Raw genomic sequence first — 18535 nt, 5'->3', positions numbered from 1 at the left:
CCGCTAAGGATACCCACCCTCCCCTGGAATTAACGGTCCATATCTGCCCATTCCAAGTCAGGTTACTGTCAAATTCCAGGCCTGTGCCTGCTTCAGTTCCTTTCTACAACAACAAATAATAATAACACTCATGAACTGAATTTAGATGGACTGGGTGGCCGAGTGGTAACGCACTTGCGCTCGGCCGAAGCGAGAGGTTGCGAGTTCGACCCTGGGTCAGGGCGTTAGCAATTTTCTCCCCCGGCCCCTTTCCTAACCTAGGTGGTGGGTTCAAGTGAGGCTAGTCTTTCGGATGAGACTCGGAAAAACCGAGGTCCCTTCGTGTACACTACATTGGGGTGTGCACGTTAAAGATCCCACGATTGACAAAAGGGTCTTTCCTGGCAAAATTGTATAGGCATAGATAAAAATGTCCACCAAAATACCCGTGTGACTTGGAATAATAGGCCGTGAAAAGTAGGATTATGCGCCGAAATGGCTGCGATCTGCTGGCCGATGTGAATGCGTGATGTATTGTGTAAAAAAAATCCATCTCACACGGCATAAATAAATCCCTGCGCCTTGAATATGCGCGCGATATAAATTGCATAAAATAAAAATCCCTGCGCTTAATTACTGAGAACTGTACCCACGGAATACAGTACGCGCGATATAAGCCTCAGTCATATTGCCGCCGGATTGATTGATGCCGGATTTGAAAGAAATAGCACTCATGTGGAAATCCCTTGGAAAGAGACTCTTTGAGTGACAGTAAACAACATGTATAATGTGTGCCTGGCTGCAGGACTCCACCTAATTTGTGCGTGCGTATGTGTTGTCGAAGGGGGGTGACCATGAACAAGACTCTACATATCCACGTTTGTATGCTTTGTGGTAAAGAGAAACAGGAGGTTAGTTCGTTTGCTTTAGGGTAAAAAGATCCTTTTGTAAAGGAAGACTACTCTCGCTGACAATCGTGTCGAAACTGAATGGCTGTGCTCGAGTAGCCAAACTAACAGGGAAGCAGGCCGACACGGTTTTGCACAGATAGCAGGGGGTGCATTCGATCGACAGAGACTTTGTCTCGTATCTTATTTTCAGGTAAAGTTTGGGTATGCATCTGTCATGATGGTTGAAAGCGGTTACCGGACGCACAATTTTGAGCCATTTTAACAAAAATATTAAAAATCAACAACACAAGATAACCTTACATACCTTTATATTTTTGCAAAGTTTGGAACTTGCTTTTAGTTTAAGAAAATATATGAAACATTTGAAAGTACATACCTTTTGCTGTCTTCATAAGAAAATATATGAAACATTTGAAAGTACATACCTTTTGCTGTCTTCATATCCAGACAAAATTATAAATATCCAATTTGAAGCAAAAAACCCAAACTATTTTGTTCTTGTATGAAACACCAGTAACTCACTGTTGCAGTTCTGTTTCTAAAAATATCAAGCTGATATGCACTGTTTCAAATGTCAGTGTTGCTGGTGAATCAGAAACAAAAAGTACTGTTAATTAGAGTTATAATAATAATAATAATAATAATAATAATAATAATAATAATAAATGAGCATTTATATAGCGCAACATCATAACTTTACAATTATGCTCTTTGCGCTTGACACATTTAAAATTAAAACACAGTTATACAAGCATTTACATCTACATTCATAGTCAGCAACGCGTAATTAAAAGCATACACCATCAAACATACATTACAAAAGATTCTTCCACTAAGTAATAAAAACATGAATAAAATAGATAGCGAAAACTGGTGAGTGTCAAACATGCGAACTTGATATTGAATCCTGAAGTCTTACTGGTGCAAGCTGCGGGCGGGGATATCTAGCTCAGTTGGTAGCGCGCTGGATTTGTATTCAGTTGGCCGCTGTCAGCGTGAGTTCGATCCCAGGTTCGGCGGAAATTTATTTCAGAGTCAACTTTGTGTGCAGACTCTCTTCGGTGTCCGAACCCTCCCCCCGTGTACACTACATTGGGTGTGCACGTTAAAGATCCCACGATTGACAAAAGGGTCTTTCCTGGCAAAATTGCTTAGGCACAGTTAATAATTGTCTACCTATACCCGTGTGACTTGGAATAATAGGCCGCGAAAGGTAAATATGCGCCGAAATGGCTGCAATCTACTGGCCGTATAAAATTTCATCTCACACGGCATCACTGCAGAGCGCCTAGAACTGTACCCACGGAATATGCGCGATATAAGCCTCATTGATTGATTGATTGATTGATTGAAGACTGTTCATGCACACACTACTACGTCACTAGCACATTGTGTTCAGTCTCCCTGCATTATCCATCCACAGTGTACAGTTTACAGCCAATTCAAATATGGTACTTATTCATGGTGTGCCACACCTTGAAACAAGGTGTGATACACAAGTTCACCTGGTACTGGTGGTGGAGAGAGCAGGGTGAGTCGACCAGTAGTCGTTTATTTGTCGTTTCTTGACCAGTCCCATGTGCACTAAAATTGCCAGAAATGTGTTCATCTCTTCCAGTGTGACCGGCGTCCAGGTGTTGAATATTGATCTTGCTGACAGCCCTCAAGCAGCTTTTTTCTCATCGCACGTGGTTCTCGCATACCTGTTGGTCTCCCTTTTGAACAGCTTCATTACAGACGGTGTAACAATCAGTTGATAGAAGTCCAGAGGAGTGGGCGTGGCCTCTAAGTTCTCTGGAAGATCTAGGCCTGAGCCACCCTCAAAGGGGGCCGACACGGGAACATTCTTCAGGGACCGTGTCCAGTCTTCCATCTATTCAGTGTCACTTTCATCGTCGAACATAACTGGAATAGCACCAGCGTCTGGTTGCTCAACATCATTGTCGCTATCAATGTCAGTGGGTGCATCAAACACAATGTCATGACCGACACTTTCATTGTCACTCATAATGTCATAAACGTCACCAAAATCGTCGTCCATAGGCACAAACCCGTCACTAGAATCTGAAACACCATCTCCACTATCATCATCACTAATGTCAAGATCGGAGCCGTCCTGCATAACGAGTTCTAGCGCTCTTCTCAAGCCGATGCGTCTTGTCGTAGAACGATCCGCCATCCTAGAAATGTCGATAACACGGTAAAAATAATCAAACATTCCCAACAATTGAAGGGAAGGAACTGTTACAGTGAATTGTTCCACTGTAGACAGATAGAAGATTATTGCGGGGGTTGTTTCCCTTGGTCAGCGGGGCCGTTCACACCGTTAAAAATTCGTGATATCCGTCGGAACTAAACTTCAGTTGTGTCGGCAATGCTGAGCACAGCTGTCGGAATTGGGGGACACGCAGCGAATGAGTTAATCTCTACATCTTTGTGACAGAGATTGTTGGACTGTTCAATAATAAACATGCTCAGATTATCTGTGCTGCTGTAACGTGCAATATGATAAAACATTTCCATTTGGTAGCAGATATTATGATAACTGCAGCCTGTCAAATGGTTGTGTGATGTGTCTAGTGTGTTGGCGAAGTGTTTTGTGCTTGTCACCTCTCGCTTTCAGCCCTCACCGCTGGCTAGCACCGTCCTTTTCAGGACAACGCGAAAAGAGAGCAGCTTGCGTCAGTCTCTCCTGCCAGTACATAACCTCTCCACAGCAAGCCCTTTGTAGTGCCTCCATCGTGGCGACAGGCGTGAACTGGGTACCGAAAGGCCCCAGGCTGAACTACAAGGACTCGGAGGAGGTTGGCCCCTAGACGTGTGGCATGCAGGCCCACCGGCGTGTGGATACGCCCTGGTGCCCACGAACCAACCCCCAACTATGGGTTAAATAGCCGGGCAGGACAGGCTCGTCAACCCTGGAAGGCAGCTGTCCTAGGAGAAGATCACTCCAAAATTAAAACGAGGGCAGAGGAGGCTCACTATCCCTGCAAGGAAACTCCTCTAGGAGAAGGACCACTCCAAATTTAAACCCACGTAGTCCCCCGAAGACGGAAGACATCGGCCATTAGGCGGGGAGCAGACCGGATGTCTACGCTTACCACGACAAATGATTGTGTCTAGGTCGAATGTTCGTGATGGTGTCGCCTCTATGGAACCCAGCCAGGTAGAGGCGGTGCCGGGCTCCATGCCTCAAAGGAGCCCACCCCCAGCGACTGGCAGCTCCCACCCTTCTGAGATCGCCAGGGAAGGACGGAGTAATGCGACTGGCAACTTCACCCTTATGATAACTGCATTAATAAAAATAATAAAATAAAAAGCAAAACCAAATAAGTCCAGTACTTTGATGCGGGCTGTACCGTGCACACGTTATGAGTGTAACAATACATAACCCTTTCTTCATCATGGCAATGATGCTGTGTTGTCGCAGTGCTATCATGTGGGCTGTACCGTGCACACGTTATGAGTGTAACAATACATAACCCTTTCTTCATCATGGCAATGATGCTGTGTTGTTGCAGTGCTATCATGTGGGCTGTACCGTGCACACGTTATGAGTGTAACAATACATAACCCTTTCTTCATCATGGCAATGATGCTGTGTTGTTGCAGTGCTATCGACAGAGCGAGTAGCTTCAATGGAGATGCATGGCTTGGCGACGATTGTGTTTGGCGTTTTCACCCTTCTGCTCCAATCATGTCTTGCTGGCGTGACTGTGGATCCCAATGGATATATCGTCTATTGCCCTTGTATGGGTAAGTAACGCTATCACTATCCTTCCTCTGTATTAACGGTTTTGGTGTTACTGTGGTTATTTTGTGTGTGTGAGACTGTTTCCCCACTCCCATGCCACTAGTGTAAGCGAGTGTACGAAGCACAACAATAACCTTGGCCAGTCAAACAGGGTTGAGATTTTAGAGCGAATTTCTTGGCCACAAAAACTACTATGGGTATGCAAAGGTTCCCGAGAGCATAAAATAGGAGACAGCAACAGCCAGACCCCATCAAAAACAGAGCTCTACAATTGACATGTTCCCCCGCCTGCGGTAGGGCGAGGCGCGGCGGCGCTGCTACCGCACTGTGTATAGCCGGCAACGTATGTCGAAGAAACGTGAAGCTACAATTAAAAAGCCCTCGCTCTTCGGCAGCAGACAACTCTGCAGAGTTTGCTGTGAAGGGTGACACAGTAGTCTCCCTGTCACACTAGCAACAAGGTAAAAAAATATTTATCTTTGTAGCATTGTTTTTTGTGTATTCATACTGCAAGCCACACAGGTAACCTTTGTATGCTGGATATCTGAGTGGTCTTTATTGAGTACAATATGAGCTATCAAGTGTGTGTAGAAGGATCTGGAGAAAGTTTAAACCACATTATTTTCTGTTCATGCTCTAAAGTCTAACCAAGGCTTGAACTCAGAACCAGAGACATATACAGAGCAATGGACTTACCAGCATCCCCTCATCTTTGTCAAAAGTCTGAATGCTGGACAGTCAAATCTAATATATGCTCTCAGTCTCACTCTTTCTCAGATATCATTGGACGGACGGCCTTTCTGTGATAGTTATCAGGAGGGCTGGTGCGTCCCATGGGTTTCAACAGTAGTGACGCATAGTGACACCTGACATTTTTCTTTAGCACCTGGGTAAAGAACTATTGGCCTGAAAAGATTTGAATCTGGAGATGCTCTCACTACCCAAGCAGCATATTGTATGCCTGTAAATCCCTTCTTCAACAGTATGTATATATATATAGATGGCTCAAAGGTCTGTCTGTTGTTGTTTTTTTGTCCCCATGCATGTAAGTAAACTGTTGTGCAGAAAAACAATTGATGAGGTTATTATGCGACAACCATTACAGGACAGTGCACCCCCTTCTTCAAGACCGCCACAAATCTGAGAAAATCAGGACTTAAAAAGAAGGGAGTCTTAAAATGGAGGGAGTCTTAAAATGGAGGGAGTCTTAAAAAGAAGGGAGTCTTAAAATGGAGGGAGTCTTAAAATGGAGGGAGTCTTAAAAAGAAGGGAGTCTTAAAATGGAGGGAGTCTTAAAATGGAGGTAAATTTACACAGGTTATTAACAGAAAATCTCAGAGAACAGGGTCCTGAAATAGGGGAGTGTTTAACTGGGGGTCTTAAAAGGGGGTCTTAAAAGGGGGGTCTTAAACTGGGGGGTTTCACTGTAACAGCTTTCTTGTAGCTCATGTTATTTGTCAATGTCTGTGATTAGGTCGCTTTGGAAACCAGGCAGACCAGTTCCTGGGTTCCCTGGGCTTTGCTCACGCTGTGAATCGTACCCTGGTCTTACCTGCCTGGGTCGAGTACCAACGACATTCCATCAAATCCGTAAGTCATCCATCGGATCCGTAAGCCATCGCTCAAATTAAACCTGAAAGTCATCCAACAAATCTGAGTCATCCATGAAATGTGTAAGTGATTGCTTCAGGTGTACTGCTGCTTGGTATCAGTCAATACTGTACAGTTTTCTTTGTGGAAACTTTCGGGTTCAAATCCCGGCTGCGCCTTGTTGGATAGTGGTGGAAATGTTGACGATCTCACAGGTCAACTTCCCTGAAGACCTGCTAGTGCCTTATCCCACTTCGTGTGTACAGTGTACATGAAGCTTTGCCTCGTGGCTTAATTGTCAAGATTTTTCTGATTTGTCAGGTCAACTTGTTTTCAACTGGTGTCAGTGGTGTTGTGTAGAATCACAACTGGTGTCGGTGGTGTTGTGTAGAATCACAACTGGTGTCAGTGGTGTTGTGTAGAATCACAACTGGTGTCAGTGGTGTTGTGTAGAATAATAACTGGTGTCAGTGGTGTTGTGTAGAATCACAACTGGTGTCAGTGGTGTTGTGTAGAATCACAACTGGTGTCAGAGGTGTTGTGTAGAATCACAACTGGTGTCAGAGGTGTTGTGTAGAATCATAACTGGTGTCAGTGGTGTTGTGTAGAATCGTAACTGGTGTCCGTTTTGTGTCATGCTCAGATCCAGGTTCCCTTTGACACGTACTTCAAGGTGGAGCCTCTCCGGGAATACCACAGGGTGATCACCATGGAAACCTTCATGAAGCGCCTAGCACCCACAATATGGCCCCCTGGGAAGAGGACAGGTAGGAATGTGACTGTCTTCAGGACTTAAAGGCACAACCCTTTCTGTGTAAGCCACAGGGTCACCATCTCACATTTGGCGCAGTCAATTCAAGTAAATCTTAAAAGGCACGCCCCTTCTCATGAACAGCGGTGCTTACATCTGGCCAAGCTTGTTCGTGGTATAAGGTCTTCCTTCCATTTGTTCGTGGCATAAGGTCTTCCTTCCATTTGTTCGTGGTATAAGGTCTTCCTTCCATTTGTTCGTGGCATAAGGTCTTCCTTCCATTTGTTCGTGGCATAAGGTCTTCCTTCCATTTGTTCGTGGCATAAGGTTTTCCTTCCATTTGTTCGTGGTATAAGGTCTTCCTTCCATTTGTTCGTGGCATAAGGTCTTCCTTCCATTTGTTCGTGGTATAAGGTCTTCCTTCCATTTGTTCGTGGCATAAGGTCTTCCTTCCATTTGTTCGTGGTATAAGGTCTTCCTTCCATTTGTTCGTGGCATAAGGTCTTCCTTCCATTTGTTCGTGGTATAAGGTCTTCCTTCCATTTGTTCGTGGCATAAGGTCTTCCTTCCATTTGTTCGTGGTATAAGGTCTTCCTTCCATTTGTTCGTGGCATAAGGTCTTCCTTCCATTTGTTCGTGGTATAAGGTCTTCCTTCCATTTGTTCGTGGCATAAGGTCTTCCTTCCATTTGTTCGTGGTATAAGGTCTTCCTTCCATTTGTTCGTGGCATAAGGTCTTCCTTCCATTTGTTCGTGGTATAAGGTCTTCCTTCCATTTGTTCGTGGCATAAGGTCTTCCTTCCATTTGTTCGTGGTATAAGGTCTTCCTTCCATTTGTTCGTGGCATAAGGTCTTCCTTCCATTTGTTCGTGGTATAAGGTCTTCCTTCCATTTGTTCGTGGCATAAGGTCTTCCTTCCATTTGTTCGTGGTATAAGGTCTTCCTTCCATTTGTTCGTGGCATAAGGTCTTCCTTCCATTTGTTCGTGGTATAAGGTCTTCCTTCCATTTGTTCGTGGCATAAGGTCTTCCTTCCATTTGTTCGTGGTATAAGGTCTTCCTTCCATTTGTTCGTGGCATAAGGTCTTCCTTCCATTTGTTCGTGGTATAAGGTCTTCCTTCCATTTGTTCGTGGCATAAGGTCTTCCTTCCATTTGTTCGTGGTATAAGGTCTTCCTTCCATTTGTTCGTGGCATTAGGTCTTCCTTCCATTTGTTCGTGGTATAAGGTCTTCCTTCCATTTGTTCGTGGCATAAGGTCTTCCTTCCATTTGTTCGTGGTATAAGGTCTTCCTTCCATTTGTTCGTGGCATAAGGTCTTCCTTCCATTTGTTCGTGGTATAAGGTCTTCCTTCCATTTGTTCGTGGCATAAGGTCTTCCTTCCATTTGTTCGTGGTATAAGGTCTTCCTTCCATTTGTTCGTGGCATAAGGTCTTCCTTCCATTTGTTCGTGGTATAAGGTCTTCCTTCCATTTGTTCGTGGCATAAGGTCTTCCTTCCATTTGTTCGTGGTATAAGGTCTTCCTTCCATTTGTTCGTGGCATAAGGTCTTCCTTCCATTTGTTCGTGGTATAAGGTCTTCCTTCCATTTGTTCGTGGCATAAGGTCTTCCTTCCATTTGTTCGTGGCATAAGGTCTTCCTTCCATTTGTTCGTGGCATAAGGTCTTCCTTCCATTTGTTCGTGGCATAAGGTCTTCCTTCCATTTGTTCGTGGCATAAGGTCTTCCTTTTATTTGTTCATGGCATAAGGTCTTCCTTCCATTTGTTCGTGGTATAAGGTCTTCTACACTGCAGTCAATACAATACACTGTATTCCTGTTTCCACAGCGTTCTGCTACACTGTAGTCAATACAATACACTGTATTCCTGTTTCCACAGCGTTCTGCTACACTGTAGTCAATACAATACACTGTATTCCTGTTTCCACAGCGTTCTGCTACACTGCAGTCAATACAATACACTGTATTCCTGTTTCCTCAGCGTTCTGTTACTCTGTAGTCAATACAATACACTGTATTCCTGTTTCCACAGCGTTCTGTTACACTGTATTCAATACAATACATTGTATTCCTGTTTCCTCAGCGTTCTGCTACACTGCAGTCAATACAATACACTGTATTCCTGTTTCCACAGCGTACTGCTACACTGTAGTCAATACAATACACTGTATTCCTGTTTCCACAGCGTTCTGTTACACTGTAGTCAATACAATACGCTGTATTCCTGTGTCCACAGTGTTCTGCTACACTGTAGTCAATACAATACACTGTATTCCTGTTTCCACAGCGTTCTGCTACACTGTAGTCAATACAATACACTGTATTTCTGTTTCCACAGCGTTCTGCTACACTGTAGTCAATACAATACACTGTATTCCTGTTTCCACAGCGTTCTGCTACACTGCTCGTCGGAGCGTGAACAGTGAGGAGAAAGGCGGCTGTAATGCCAAGGAAGGCAACCCCTTTGAGTCGTTCTGGGACACGTACGGTGTGGAGTTTGATGAGTCCGAGTTCTTCCAGCCGCTGTTTCCTCAGCGTTCTGTTACACTGTAGTCAATACAATACACTGTATTCCTGTTTCCACAGCGTTCTGTTACACTGTAGTCAATACAATACACTGTATAGTGGAGTCCGGGTACAACGAATCTCAAGGGAGATACATTTTAGTTCGTTTTGTCAGTAATTCGCTGTAGAGTTTTCAACCCTAAATGGCCTCAAGACAAGTTTTCCCACTCACCTTCAAATGATCGTCCCATCGATCTTTCCTTGAAGAGTACAATCTCTGCATGTTTTCAACAGCTTCATAATATAATCCATAGAGAGCTCTAGCAAACTAACAGCGGGAGGTGCACGAAAAGCGTCAGTTTTCACGATAAATCTTTGACTCGCTCATTCACGGGACATAACTGCACTCCGGACTGTCCACAGTGTTGAGCAATTTAGGAGACTTCACTGCCTGAGGAGAGTATTGATTCAAATGAACGCGTGGTTCTATATCGCGTCACTCGGTCACGGATCGGAGAAAACAAATAAACAGTTCCAGATTTCGAAACCATGTTTGTCAGCCATTGTTTTTAGCAAGACAGACCACATGTCAGACATGGGACTAGTCCGAATTTTATCGGAATTCCGATATTTTCCTTAGCTCACAGACCATTCTTGAGATCGATGCAAATTCGTTGAGAAAAAAAAAGGGGGGGGGGGGTGGTATGAACCGTTCAGCTGAAACTGTCTGCGTCTGAAGTCAGTGCATTCGCACCCCAGCACTCGCGTGAACCCATAGGTAGTGGTATGAACCGTTCAGCTGAAGCTGTCTGCGTCTGAAGTCAGTGCATTCGCACCCCAGCACTCGCGTGAACCCATACCAGTATCATGGATCGTGTTTGATTGGCTGTCGATCTCCGACGATTATCACCAATGCTTAAATATTCACCGATGGCGGTTTGCGGGTTGTTTTGATTGGCTGCCGATCATCTCCAAACGCCGAAGGTGAAAAAGGTAGCATCATGGCGTCTGGATTCCGTATTGTTTTGTCGGCTGTGGAAGCTCTTACGATTGACGACCAAAGTGTGAAAAACAAGTGGAAAGCCAACTGTCTGTCAGAAGAAGTGACTGTCACTATCAACAAGAAAGAAAGGCGCCAGCTCATTGGCGACAGTATCGCCAAGATATCCATTCCCGGTCAGGCCGTGTGCACGTGGTGCGACAACGGCCACTGCGTGGTGAAATATGGACTTGGTGGAAAAAATGTGTTGGTTTGTCATCTTTTCTTTATTTGGTGTTTAACGTCGTTTTCAACCGCTCAAGGTTATATCGCGACGGAGGGAAGGGGGGTGATGGGATAGAGCCACTTGTCAATTGTTTCTTGTTCACAAAAGCACTAATCAAAAATTTGCTCCAGGGGCTTGCAACGTAGTACAATATATCACCTTACTGGGAGAATGCAAGTTTCCAGTACAAAGGACTTAACATTTCTTACATACTGCTTGACAAAAATCTTTACAAACATTGACTATATTCTATACAAGAAACACTTAACAAGGGTAACAGGAGAAACATAATCCGTTAGTCGCCTCTTACGACATGCTGGGGAGCATCGGGTAAATTCTTTCTCGTCCCAACCAATATGGGACTCCCCCTAACCCGCGGGGGGCTTGGTTCGTCACATTGAAAGCAAGAAGCACAGAGGTTGTTTCTGCAACCGAAGTAAGCTTTCTTTATTAATATTTGGGCGCCGGTCCTCCGTCGTAATGAAGCCATACACACTCTTCTTCTTCAGTCTTCTTCTTCTTCTTGACTCTCACTGACTCGGTAGCCTAGTACCATAACTGGCCTATACCATATTTCAACAGCCCGAAAAATAAATGTTTTGATGATAAAGCACAGTGTCAGTATGTGGATGCCTAGCGATTGTATTGTTTGCATTGCAATAACTGAATAAGAAGGAACAAAACACAACTCCAACACAGCAAAATGAAAGTCCAAATTTTCGTATTAAAAAATACTTTCTCAAGGAAAACAAACGATGAATGAAGACAATGGCAAGTGATGACGTAAATGCTTGATGACGTAAATGCTTGATGACGTAAATGCTTGATGACGTAAATGCTTGATGACGTAAATGCTTGTAAGACTTGAGTGGTTCCTTGTTGTGCTGTTGGCTATGAAGAGTGTTTTTCTGAAAGTTTTCAAGTAAGTTTTGTGTGTGTTAAATTGTTATGAATTACACTTTTGTTTAAAATGCTAAAACATATTATTCTTGTGGTTTTTATAGCTTTTTAAAAAGGCATTATCTATTTTTATAGCTTTTTAAAAAGGCATGATCTATTTTTTTGCTATCAGGAGAGGCCCCAAAATGGCCTTTATAATTCTAACATTCATTTTCCGTAAGGGGGGCTTTGCCCCCCTGAACACCCTGACGGGGCGTTGCCCCTGGCTTAGTTTCCTACTTTTGGAACATTTGCTGGTCTCATGTCTGACATGTGCACGAGCTTCGCTGACGTACATCGCAAAATGTCATGACGGGAAATCAATGGCAGTTCGTTAAAAGCGGGATTTCGTTATACCCAGGTTTGTTATAGCTGGACTCCACTGTATTCCTGTTTCCACAGCGTTCTGTTACACTGCAGTCAATACAATACACTGTATTCCTGTTTCCTCAGCGTTCTGCTACACTGCAGTCAATACAATACACTGTATTCCTGTTTCCACAGCGTACTACTACACTTTAGTCAATGCAATACACTGTATTCCTGTTTCCACAGCGTTCTGTTACACTGTAGTCAATACAATACACTGTATTCCTGTTTCCACAGCGTACTACTACACTTTAGTCAATGCAATACACTGTATTCCTGTTTCCACAGCGTTCTGTTACACTGTAGTCAATACAATACACTGTATTCCTGTTTCCACAGCGTTCTGCTACACTGTAGTCAATACAATACACTGTATTCCTGTTTCCACAGCGTTCTGCTACACTGCTCGTCGGAGCGTGAACAGTGAGGAGAAAGGCGGCTGTAATGCCAAGGAAGGCAACCCCTTTGAGTCGTTCTGGGACACGTACGGTGTGGAGTTTGATGAGTCCGAGTTCTTTCAGCCGCTGTACTACAGCACCGACAGCCCCCACGAGATGAGGCGCTGGAGTGAACAGTGAGTAAAAGGAACTGCAATTCTGTTTTCAAGATTTAACTTCAAGTCGACCGGCGCATTAATTGGCCCAGTGAATACAACGCTGACCTCCTAAGCGGAAGGTTAAGAGGTCAATCCCGGCCTCCCTAGTAGGTTAAGGGTGGAGATTTTTCTGATCTCCCAGGTCACCTTATGTGCAGACCTGCTAGTGCCTTAACCACTTTCGTGTGTACACGCAAGCACAAGACCTAGTTCGCACAGAAAATATACTGTAATTCATGTCACACTTCGTCGGGTCATATAAACATGAAAGTACCCAGCATGCATCCTCCAAAGTCGGCGTATGGCTGCCTAAATTGCGGGGTAAAAAACGATCATACAGGTAAACTCGCACCAATGCAAAAACACGAGTTAACATGGGAGTTTCTGCCCATGAACGAAGAAGAAGAAAAAGAAACTTCAAGTATATAAAAAAACCCAGGAAAGAATGGTTTATGGAGAATTTAATTATAGACAAAGCAAAACATTCACAGTCATGTCGGCATAATGGTCTTTGGAGCCGACTGATATATAATAACAGGATCATTTCGGGTGGTCGTTATCGAAAGATGGTCGTGAGGTTTGACTCGTTGGTTTCTTGATCTTTGTTATTGAAAGGTGGTCGCAAGGCTAGGTTTGACAATCATGTGTTGGTTGATGTTTGTTTTCAACAGATACCTGCCGTCAGACTTCCCGGTGCTGGCGTTCACCGGCCCACCTGCAGCCTTCCCGGTGCAGGAGCACCATGTCAAGCTGCACCGCTACGTGCAGTGGTCAGACGCCACGGCAACCAAGGCGCAGCAGTTCATTGCTAGCAACATCCAGGAGCGCCCCTTCATTGGACTGCACTTGAGGAATGGTATCGATTTTGTGAGTGTTCCTGTGTTGTTCTGATGGTTCCAGGCTAACCCCCCCCCCCCCCCCCCGTTTTATAAAAGAGGTTCCACTGTGATAACGATCGATTTATTTAAATTGTGCATTGTGTACGTGATTGTGTTTCTCTTTATTTGAAGAGATTTTTTAAATGTGTATTGTTGCTGTAATGAAGATTATTATATTGAAAATTGATTGTAAGGTGCTTAGAACTATTTTAGGATTTGCGCCATATAAATGTATTTATTATTAATATTATCACTAGCAGTTGTAGCCCGGGTATCACTAGCAGTTGTAGCCCGGGTATCACTAGCAGTTGTAGCCCGGGTATCACTAGCAGTTGTAGCCCGGGTATCACTAGCAGTTGTAGCCTGGGTATCACTAGCAGTTGTAGCCCGGGTATCACTAGCAGTTGTAGCCCGGGTATCACTAGCAGTTGTAGCCCGGGTATCACTAGCAGTTGTAGCCCGGGTATCACTAGCAGTTGTAGCCCGGGTATCACTAGCAGTTGTAGCCCGGGTATCACAAGCAGTTGTAGCCCAGGTATCACTAGCAGTTGTAGCCCGGGTATCACTAGCAGTTGTAGCGCGGGTATCACTAGCAGTTGTAGCCCGGGTATCACTAGCAGTTGTAGCCCGGGTATCACTAGCAGTTGTAGCCCGGGTATCACTAGCTGTTGTAGCCCGGGTATCACTAGCAGTTGTAGCCCGGGTATCACTAGCAGTTGTAGCCCGGGTATCACTAGCAGTTGTAGCTCGGCATCGCCCGGGGGTAAGCGGAGCCCTAAAGCATTCAAGACGCTCGCTATTCAATTATTATCGGCGTTACCTCCCTTGTTTAGATAAAAACAAAAGTAAGAGTTACCTCACTTAGCCTCTAGAAATTTTTTGAACTGTCCAGTTATTTTTTTCTTTCTTTATTTCTTCCCTTCATTGGAGTCACACAGAGCCGCTAATATCACTGGCATTATATGCTTGCTATAGGTGAGCAGTAGACAATGACAATGGCCTTGCACTATATAGGCTGTATTCAATAAACATGAGGTTCATAATCTGAGAAAGGAAACAATGAATCAAGAAACTAAAACCCAGGTGCACATATACGGCTTCTTGGCAGTGTGCTTGCACACTATCTGCCTCCTGCCTCTTGACATCCTTGATGTATGGCGACCACAGACAGACACACACACACACTTACATCCACTTTTATATATATTGTAGATAGATTATTATTCTGAAGATTGATTGTAAGGCGCTTACAACTATTTTAGGATTTGCGCCATATTTAGGATCCTTATAATTATTATAATTATTATTATTATTATTCTGTCTGCCTTTCAGAAAAACGCGTGCGAGCACATCAAAGACTCTCCGTCCATGTTCGCGGCACCGCAGTGTGTGGGCTACCGCAGCCAGTACGGTACAGGCACGTACCAGATGTGTTACCCTGACGACGAGGCCGTGGTCAAGCAGGTTAAGAAGGAGGTCAAAAGTCACGGTGCTAAGACCGTTTTCGTTGCCACCGACGACCGGGACCTCATCAGCAAGTTCTCCAAAGTCATGAAAAAAGTGAGTTGTGTAGATAATATCTTCCTCTTGGTTCATGGGCTGAAACTCCCACGTTCACTCATGTAGTTTTTGCACTAGTGGATTTGTATGTGTAAGGTTTTTACCCCGCCATTCAGGCAGCCATACGCTGATTTCGGTGGAAGCATGCTGGGTATTTTTGTGTTTCTATAACCCACCGGACTCAAACATGGATTACAGGATCTTTTTCATGCGCACTTGGTCTTGTGCTTGTGTGTACACACGAAGGGGGGATAAGGCACTAGCAGGTCTGCACACAAGTTGACCTTGGAGAGCAGAAAAATTTTCACCCTTAACCCACCAGGCAGGCCGCGGCCGGGTTTGAACTCACGACCTTACGATTCGGAGGCTGATGTCTTATCCACTATGCCACTGCACCCGTCCTAGAGATAATAATACGACTGATAATGAGAGCTTCATACTCATTTTCACCCAATGCATGGTAAGTAATCAAACGTGAAAAAATCATTGCAAAGTAAATCCTGCGAATTTTCTGAAATTATATATGCTCAAACATCGCAGGAAGCCAGTAGAAATGGGAACACATATTCATCATAGGCAGCATTATCTGCAGCGGATAGTTCAGGGATGTGAAATGGGAACACATATTGATCATAGACAGCATTATCTGCAGCGGATAGTTCAGGGATGTGAAATGGGAACACATATTGATCATAGGCAGCATTATCTGCAGCGGATAGTTCAGGGATGTGAAATGGGAACACATATTGATCATAGACAGCATTATCTGCAGCGGATAGTTCAGGGATGTGAAATGGGAACACATATTGATCATAGGCAGCATTATCTGCAGCGGATAGTTCAGGGATGTGAAATGGGAACACATATTGATCATAGACAGCATTATCTGCAGCGGATAGTTCAGGGATGTGAAATGGGAACACATATTGATCATAGACAGCATTATCTGCAGCGGATAGTTCAGGGATGTGAAATGGGAACACATATTGATCATAGGCAGCATTATCTGCAGCGGATAGTTCAGGGATGTGAAATGGGAACACATATTGATCATAGGCAGCATTATCTGCAGCGGATAGTTCAGGGATGTGAAATGGGAACACATATTGATCATAGACAGCATTATCTGCAGCGGATAGTTCAGGGATGTGAAATGGGAACACATATTGATCATAGACAGCATTATCTGCAGCGGATAGTTCAGGGATGTGAAATGGGAACACATATTGATCATAGGCAGCATTATCTGCAGCGGATAGTTCAGGGATGTGAAATGGGAACACATATTGATCATAGGCAGCATTATCTGCAGCGGATAGTTCAGGGATGTGAAATGGGAACACATATTGATCATAGGCAGCATTATCTGCAGCGGATAGTTCAGGGATGTGAAATGGGAACACATATTGATCATAGACAGCATTATCTGCAGCGGATAGTTCAGGGATGTGAAATGGGAACACATATTGATCATAGACAGCATTATCTGCAGCGGATAGTTCAGGGATGTGAAATGGGAACACATATTGATCATAGACAGCATTATCTGCAGCGGATAATTCAGGGATGTGAAATATGGAAGCTTGTTTGGGCAGTCTTGGACATTCTGGGGGGGGGGGGGGGGGGGGGGGGGGGGGGGGGAAGGGATAAAATATAAACCTCAGGAAAGTTCTCGACACTTTGCATATTAACTACAGTACAGTATGTTAACGCTGAATACATTTGAATGCTACCATTAAAATGCAGTTAAGAGGAGAAAAGCACATCTTCTTTGAAGCAAAAAACGTCAGGTAAAATTATACCATTTTATTATAAGGGGAACAAGATATGTACAAGTTATTATTGCGCACGACTAGGATACACATGAAAATCATGCCTGGCAAAAACAAGAAATAAGTGCACAATCCACACAAACAAATCTATTCTTAAAAACACACAAGCACACACATACACACATGCAGCATTGAATGCACACACACATACACACACACATACACACACACATTCACTCACCCAAACACGCATGAATTCACACACACATACACACTAGTGCATACTTTTGGGGTCTTTACCCTTTTCCCCCAAAGCGCATAATAACACCGGCTGGAGCAGATTCCTTAAACACCCGCTATACACAATGCTACCCTTGGCACATATCTGTTTCCATGTCTTCTTGCATTTTGCTAGGTTTAAGCAATTTCAGAACATTTCTTGCTACTGCTATGATTTTTTTAAAGTTTGAAATTGACGGAGTTACTTTCCCTGCCAATTGGGGAAAAGGGTTAAGAACGGCTAAGAAAGGCACAACAGTATGTGATTATGATGATAACGAAGATGTTAATTTATTCCCCCCTCTGCTTCTTTCTCTCTGTAAACTTGTAGGGCTAGTTATTTTTCGGTAACTTACCCAACAACCAAAATCACTTGCCCAACAACGGGCCTGAATCCTCGATAGCTCATGGGTAGAGACTGTACACATTGTGGATCTACTTTTTGCGACTCAAAAGTTCAGAACACTCTAATGTACAAAATATACATTTCTGGAGCAAACAATACAACCATGCCGCATTTAAACCAGCAACTACAGGCTTGAACACATGAATCTCAATATAAAATCCATGAGTTTGGTTGTTTTCTGAATTCAGATCTGCCGTGCACAATCGTTTATCGCCTGCAAGATTCCAAGGAAAAGTAACTCTCATATTTTGTCTTGCGACACGAGTAGTTCCCCTTCCAGATTTCGGCTGCATCGACAAGACTGCAATCCGACGGTCAGTTTTCAACAATATTTCATTTTATAAACAGATCACACGCAATCAATTGCAACCATTTAATCAACTTAAAGATTATGCAGCGGTTTCATACACTATTTTGCCCCAGAAAACTGAACTTCATACAGTTTTTAACGTTGGAACACGGGTGTAAAACTTCGTCTGCTAGTCACATTCGAGGAAAGAACATTTCCTGAGCGATACCAAAACATGAACAGAACACACACTATCTGCCTTTACCGCCACAGCAGAATGACAACATAACTGTGTACTTGATTTTAGTTCAAAACATGGAAACTGACAAGAAGTGTTAACAGAATTGAATGATTTGCACGGAACTACACAACCGCGCATTAATCGATCGCCTGCGCAGGTAGACTGGTTGGGTGAATATGATTCGATCAAACTTTCGCACAAAGCTCCTCTTTTATTTGAATAACTGAAGAAAGGAGGAATAAAGAGGTTACATACCTCGTCTCAGTGATTATCAAAAATAATGGTCTCAGTTCGCGGTCATGAAAAAGCTCGCTGAAGCTCGCATTTTTCATGATCCGCGAACTTCGACCATTATTTTTGATAATCACTGAGACTCGGCGTGTAACCTCTACGTCCCAGCTGAAATAAACAGAATCCAGGCTGATACAGTGGAACCCCCATTTTAAGACCTTCA

The 18535-nt window shown here is 43.8% G+C and overlaps 1 protein-coding gene across 1 annotated transcript in view; it reads left to right on the top strand.

The window, feature by feature from the left end:
- The first annotated feature begins 944 nt into the window (after nucleotides 1–944).
- LOC138949511 (GDP-fucose protein O-fucosyltransferase 1-like) overlaps nucleotides 945–18535 on the top strand; it is an 18030-nt gene continuing 439 nt past the window's right edge. The window contains exons 1-7 of the mRNA XM_070321335.1: nucleotides 945–1080; nucleotides 4503–4646; nucleotides 6119–6234; nucleotides 6878–7001; nucleotides 12452–12635; nucleotides 13328–13523; nucleotides 14867–15094. Coding sequence (XP_070177436.1) covers nucleotides 4529–4646; nucleotides 6119–6234; nucleotides 6878–7001; nucleotides 12452–12635; nucleotides 13328–13523; nucleotides 14867–15094 — 966 coding nt within the window. The 5' untranslated portion in view covers nucleotides 945–1080; nucleotides 4503–4528. The remainder of the gene's footprint in view (nucleotides 1081–4502; nucleotides 4647–6118; nucleotides 6235–6877; nucleotides 7002–12451; nucleotides 12636–13327; nucleotides 13524–14866; nucleotides 15095–18535) is intronic.

The sequence above is a fragment of the Littorina saxatilis genome, linkage group LG15 (assembly GCF_037325665.1).
Source record: "Littorina saxatilis isolate snail1 linkage group LG15, US_GU_Lsax_2.0, whole genome shotgun sequence".
NCBI classification, from domain to species: Eukaryota; Metazoa; Mollusca; class Gastropoda; order Littorinimorpha; family Littorinidae; genus Littorina; species Littorina saxatilis.
This window is presented reverse-complemented; position numbering and strand designations above follow the sequence as displayed.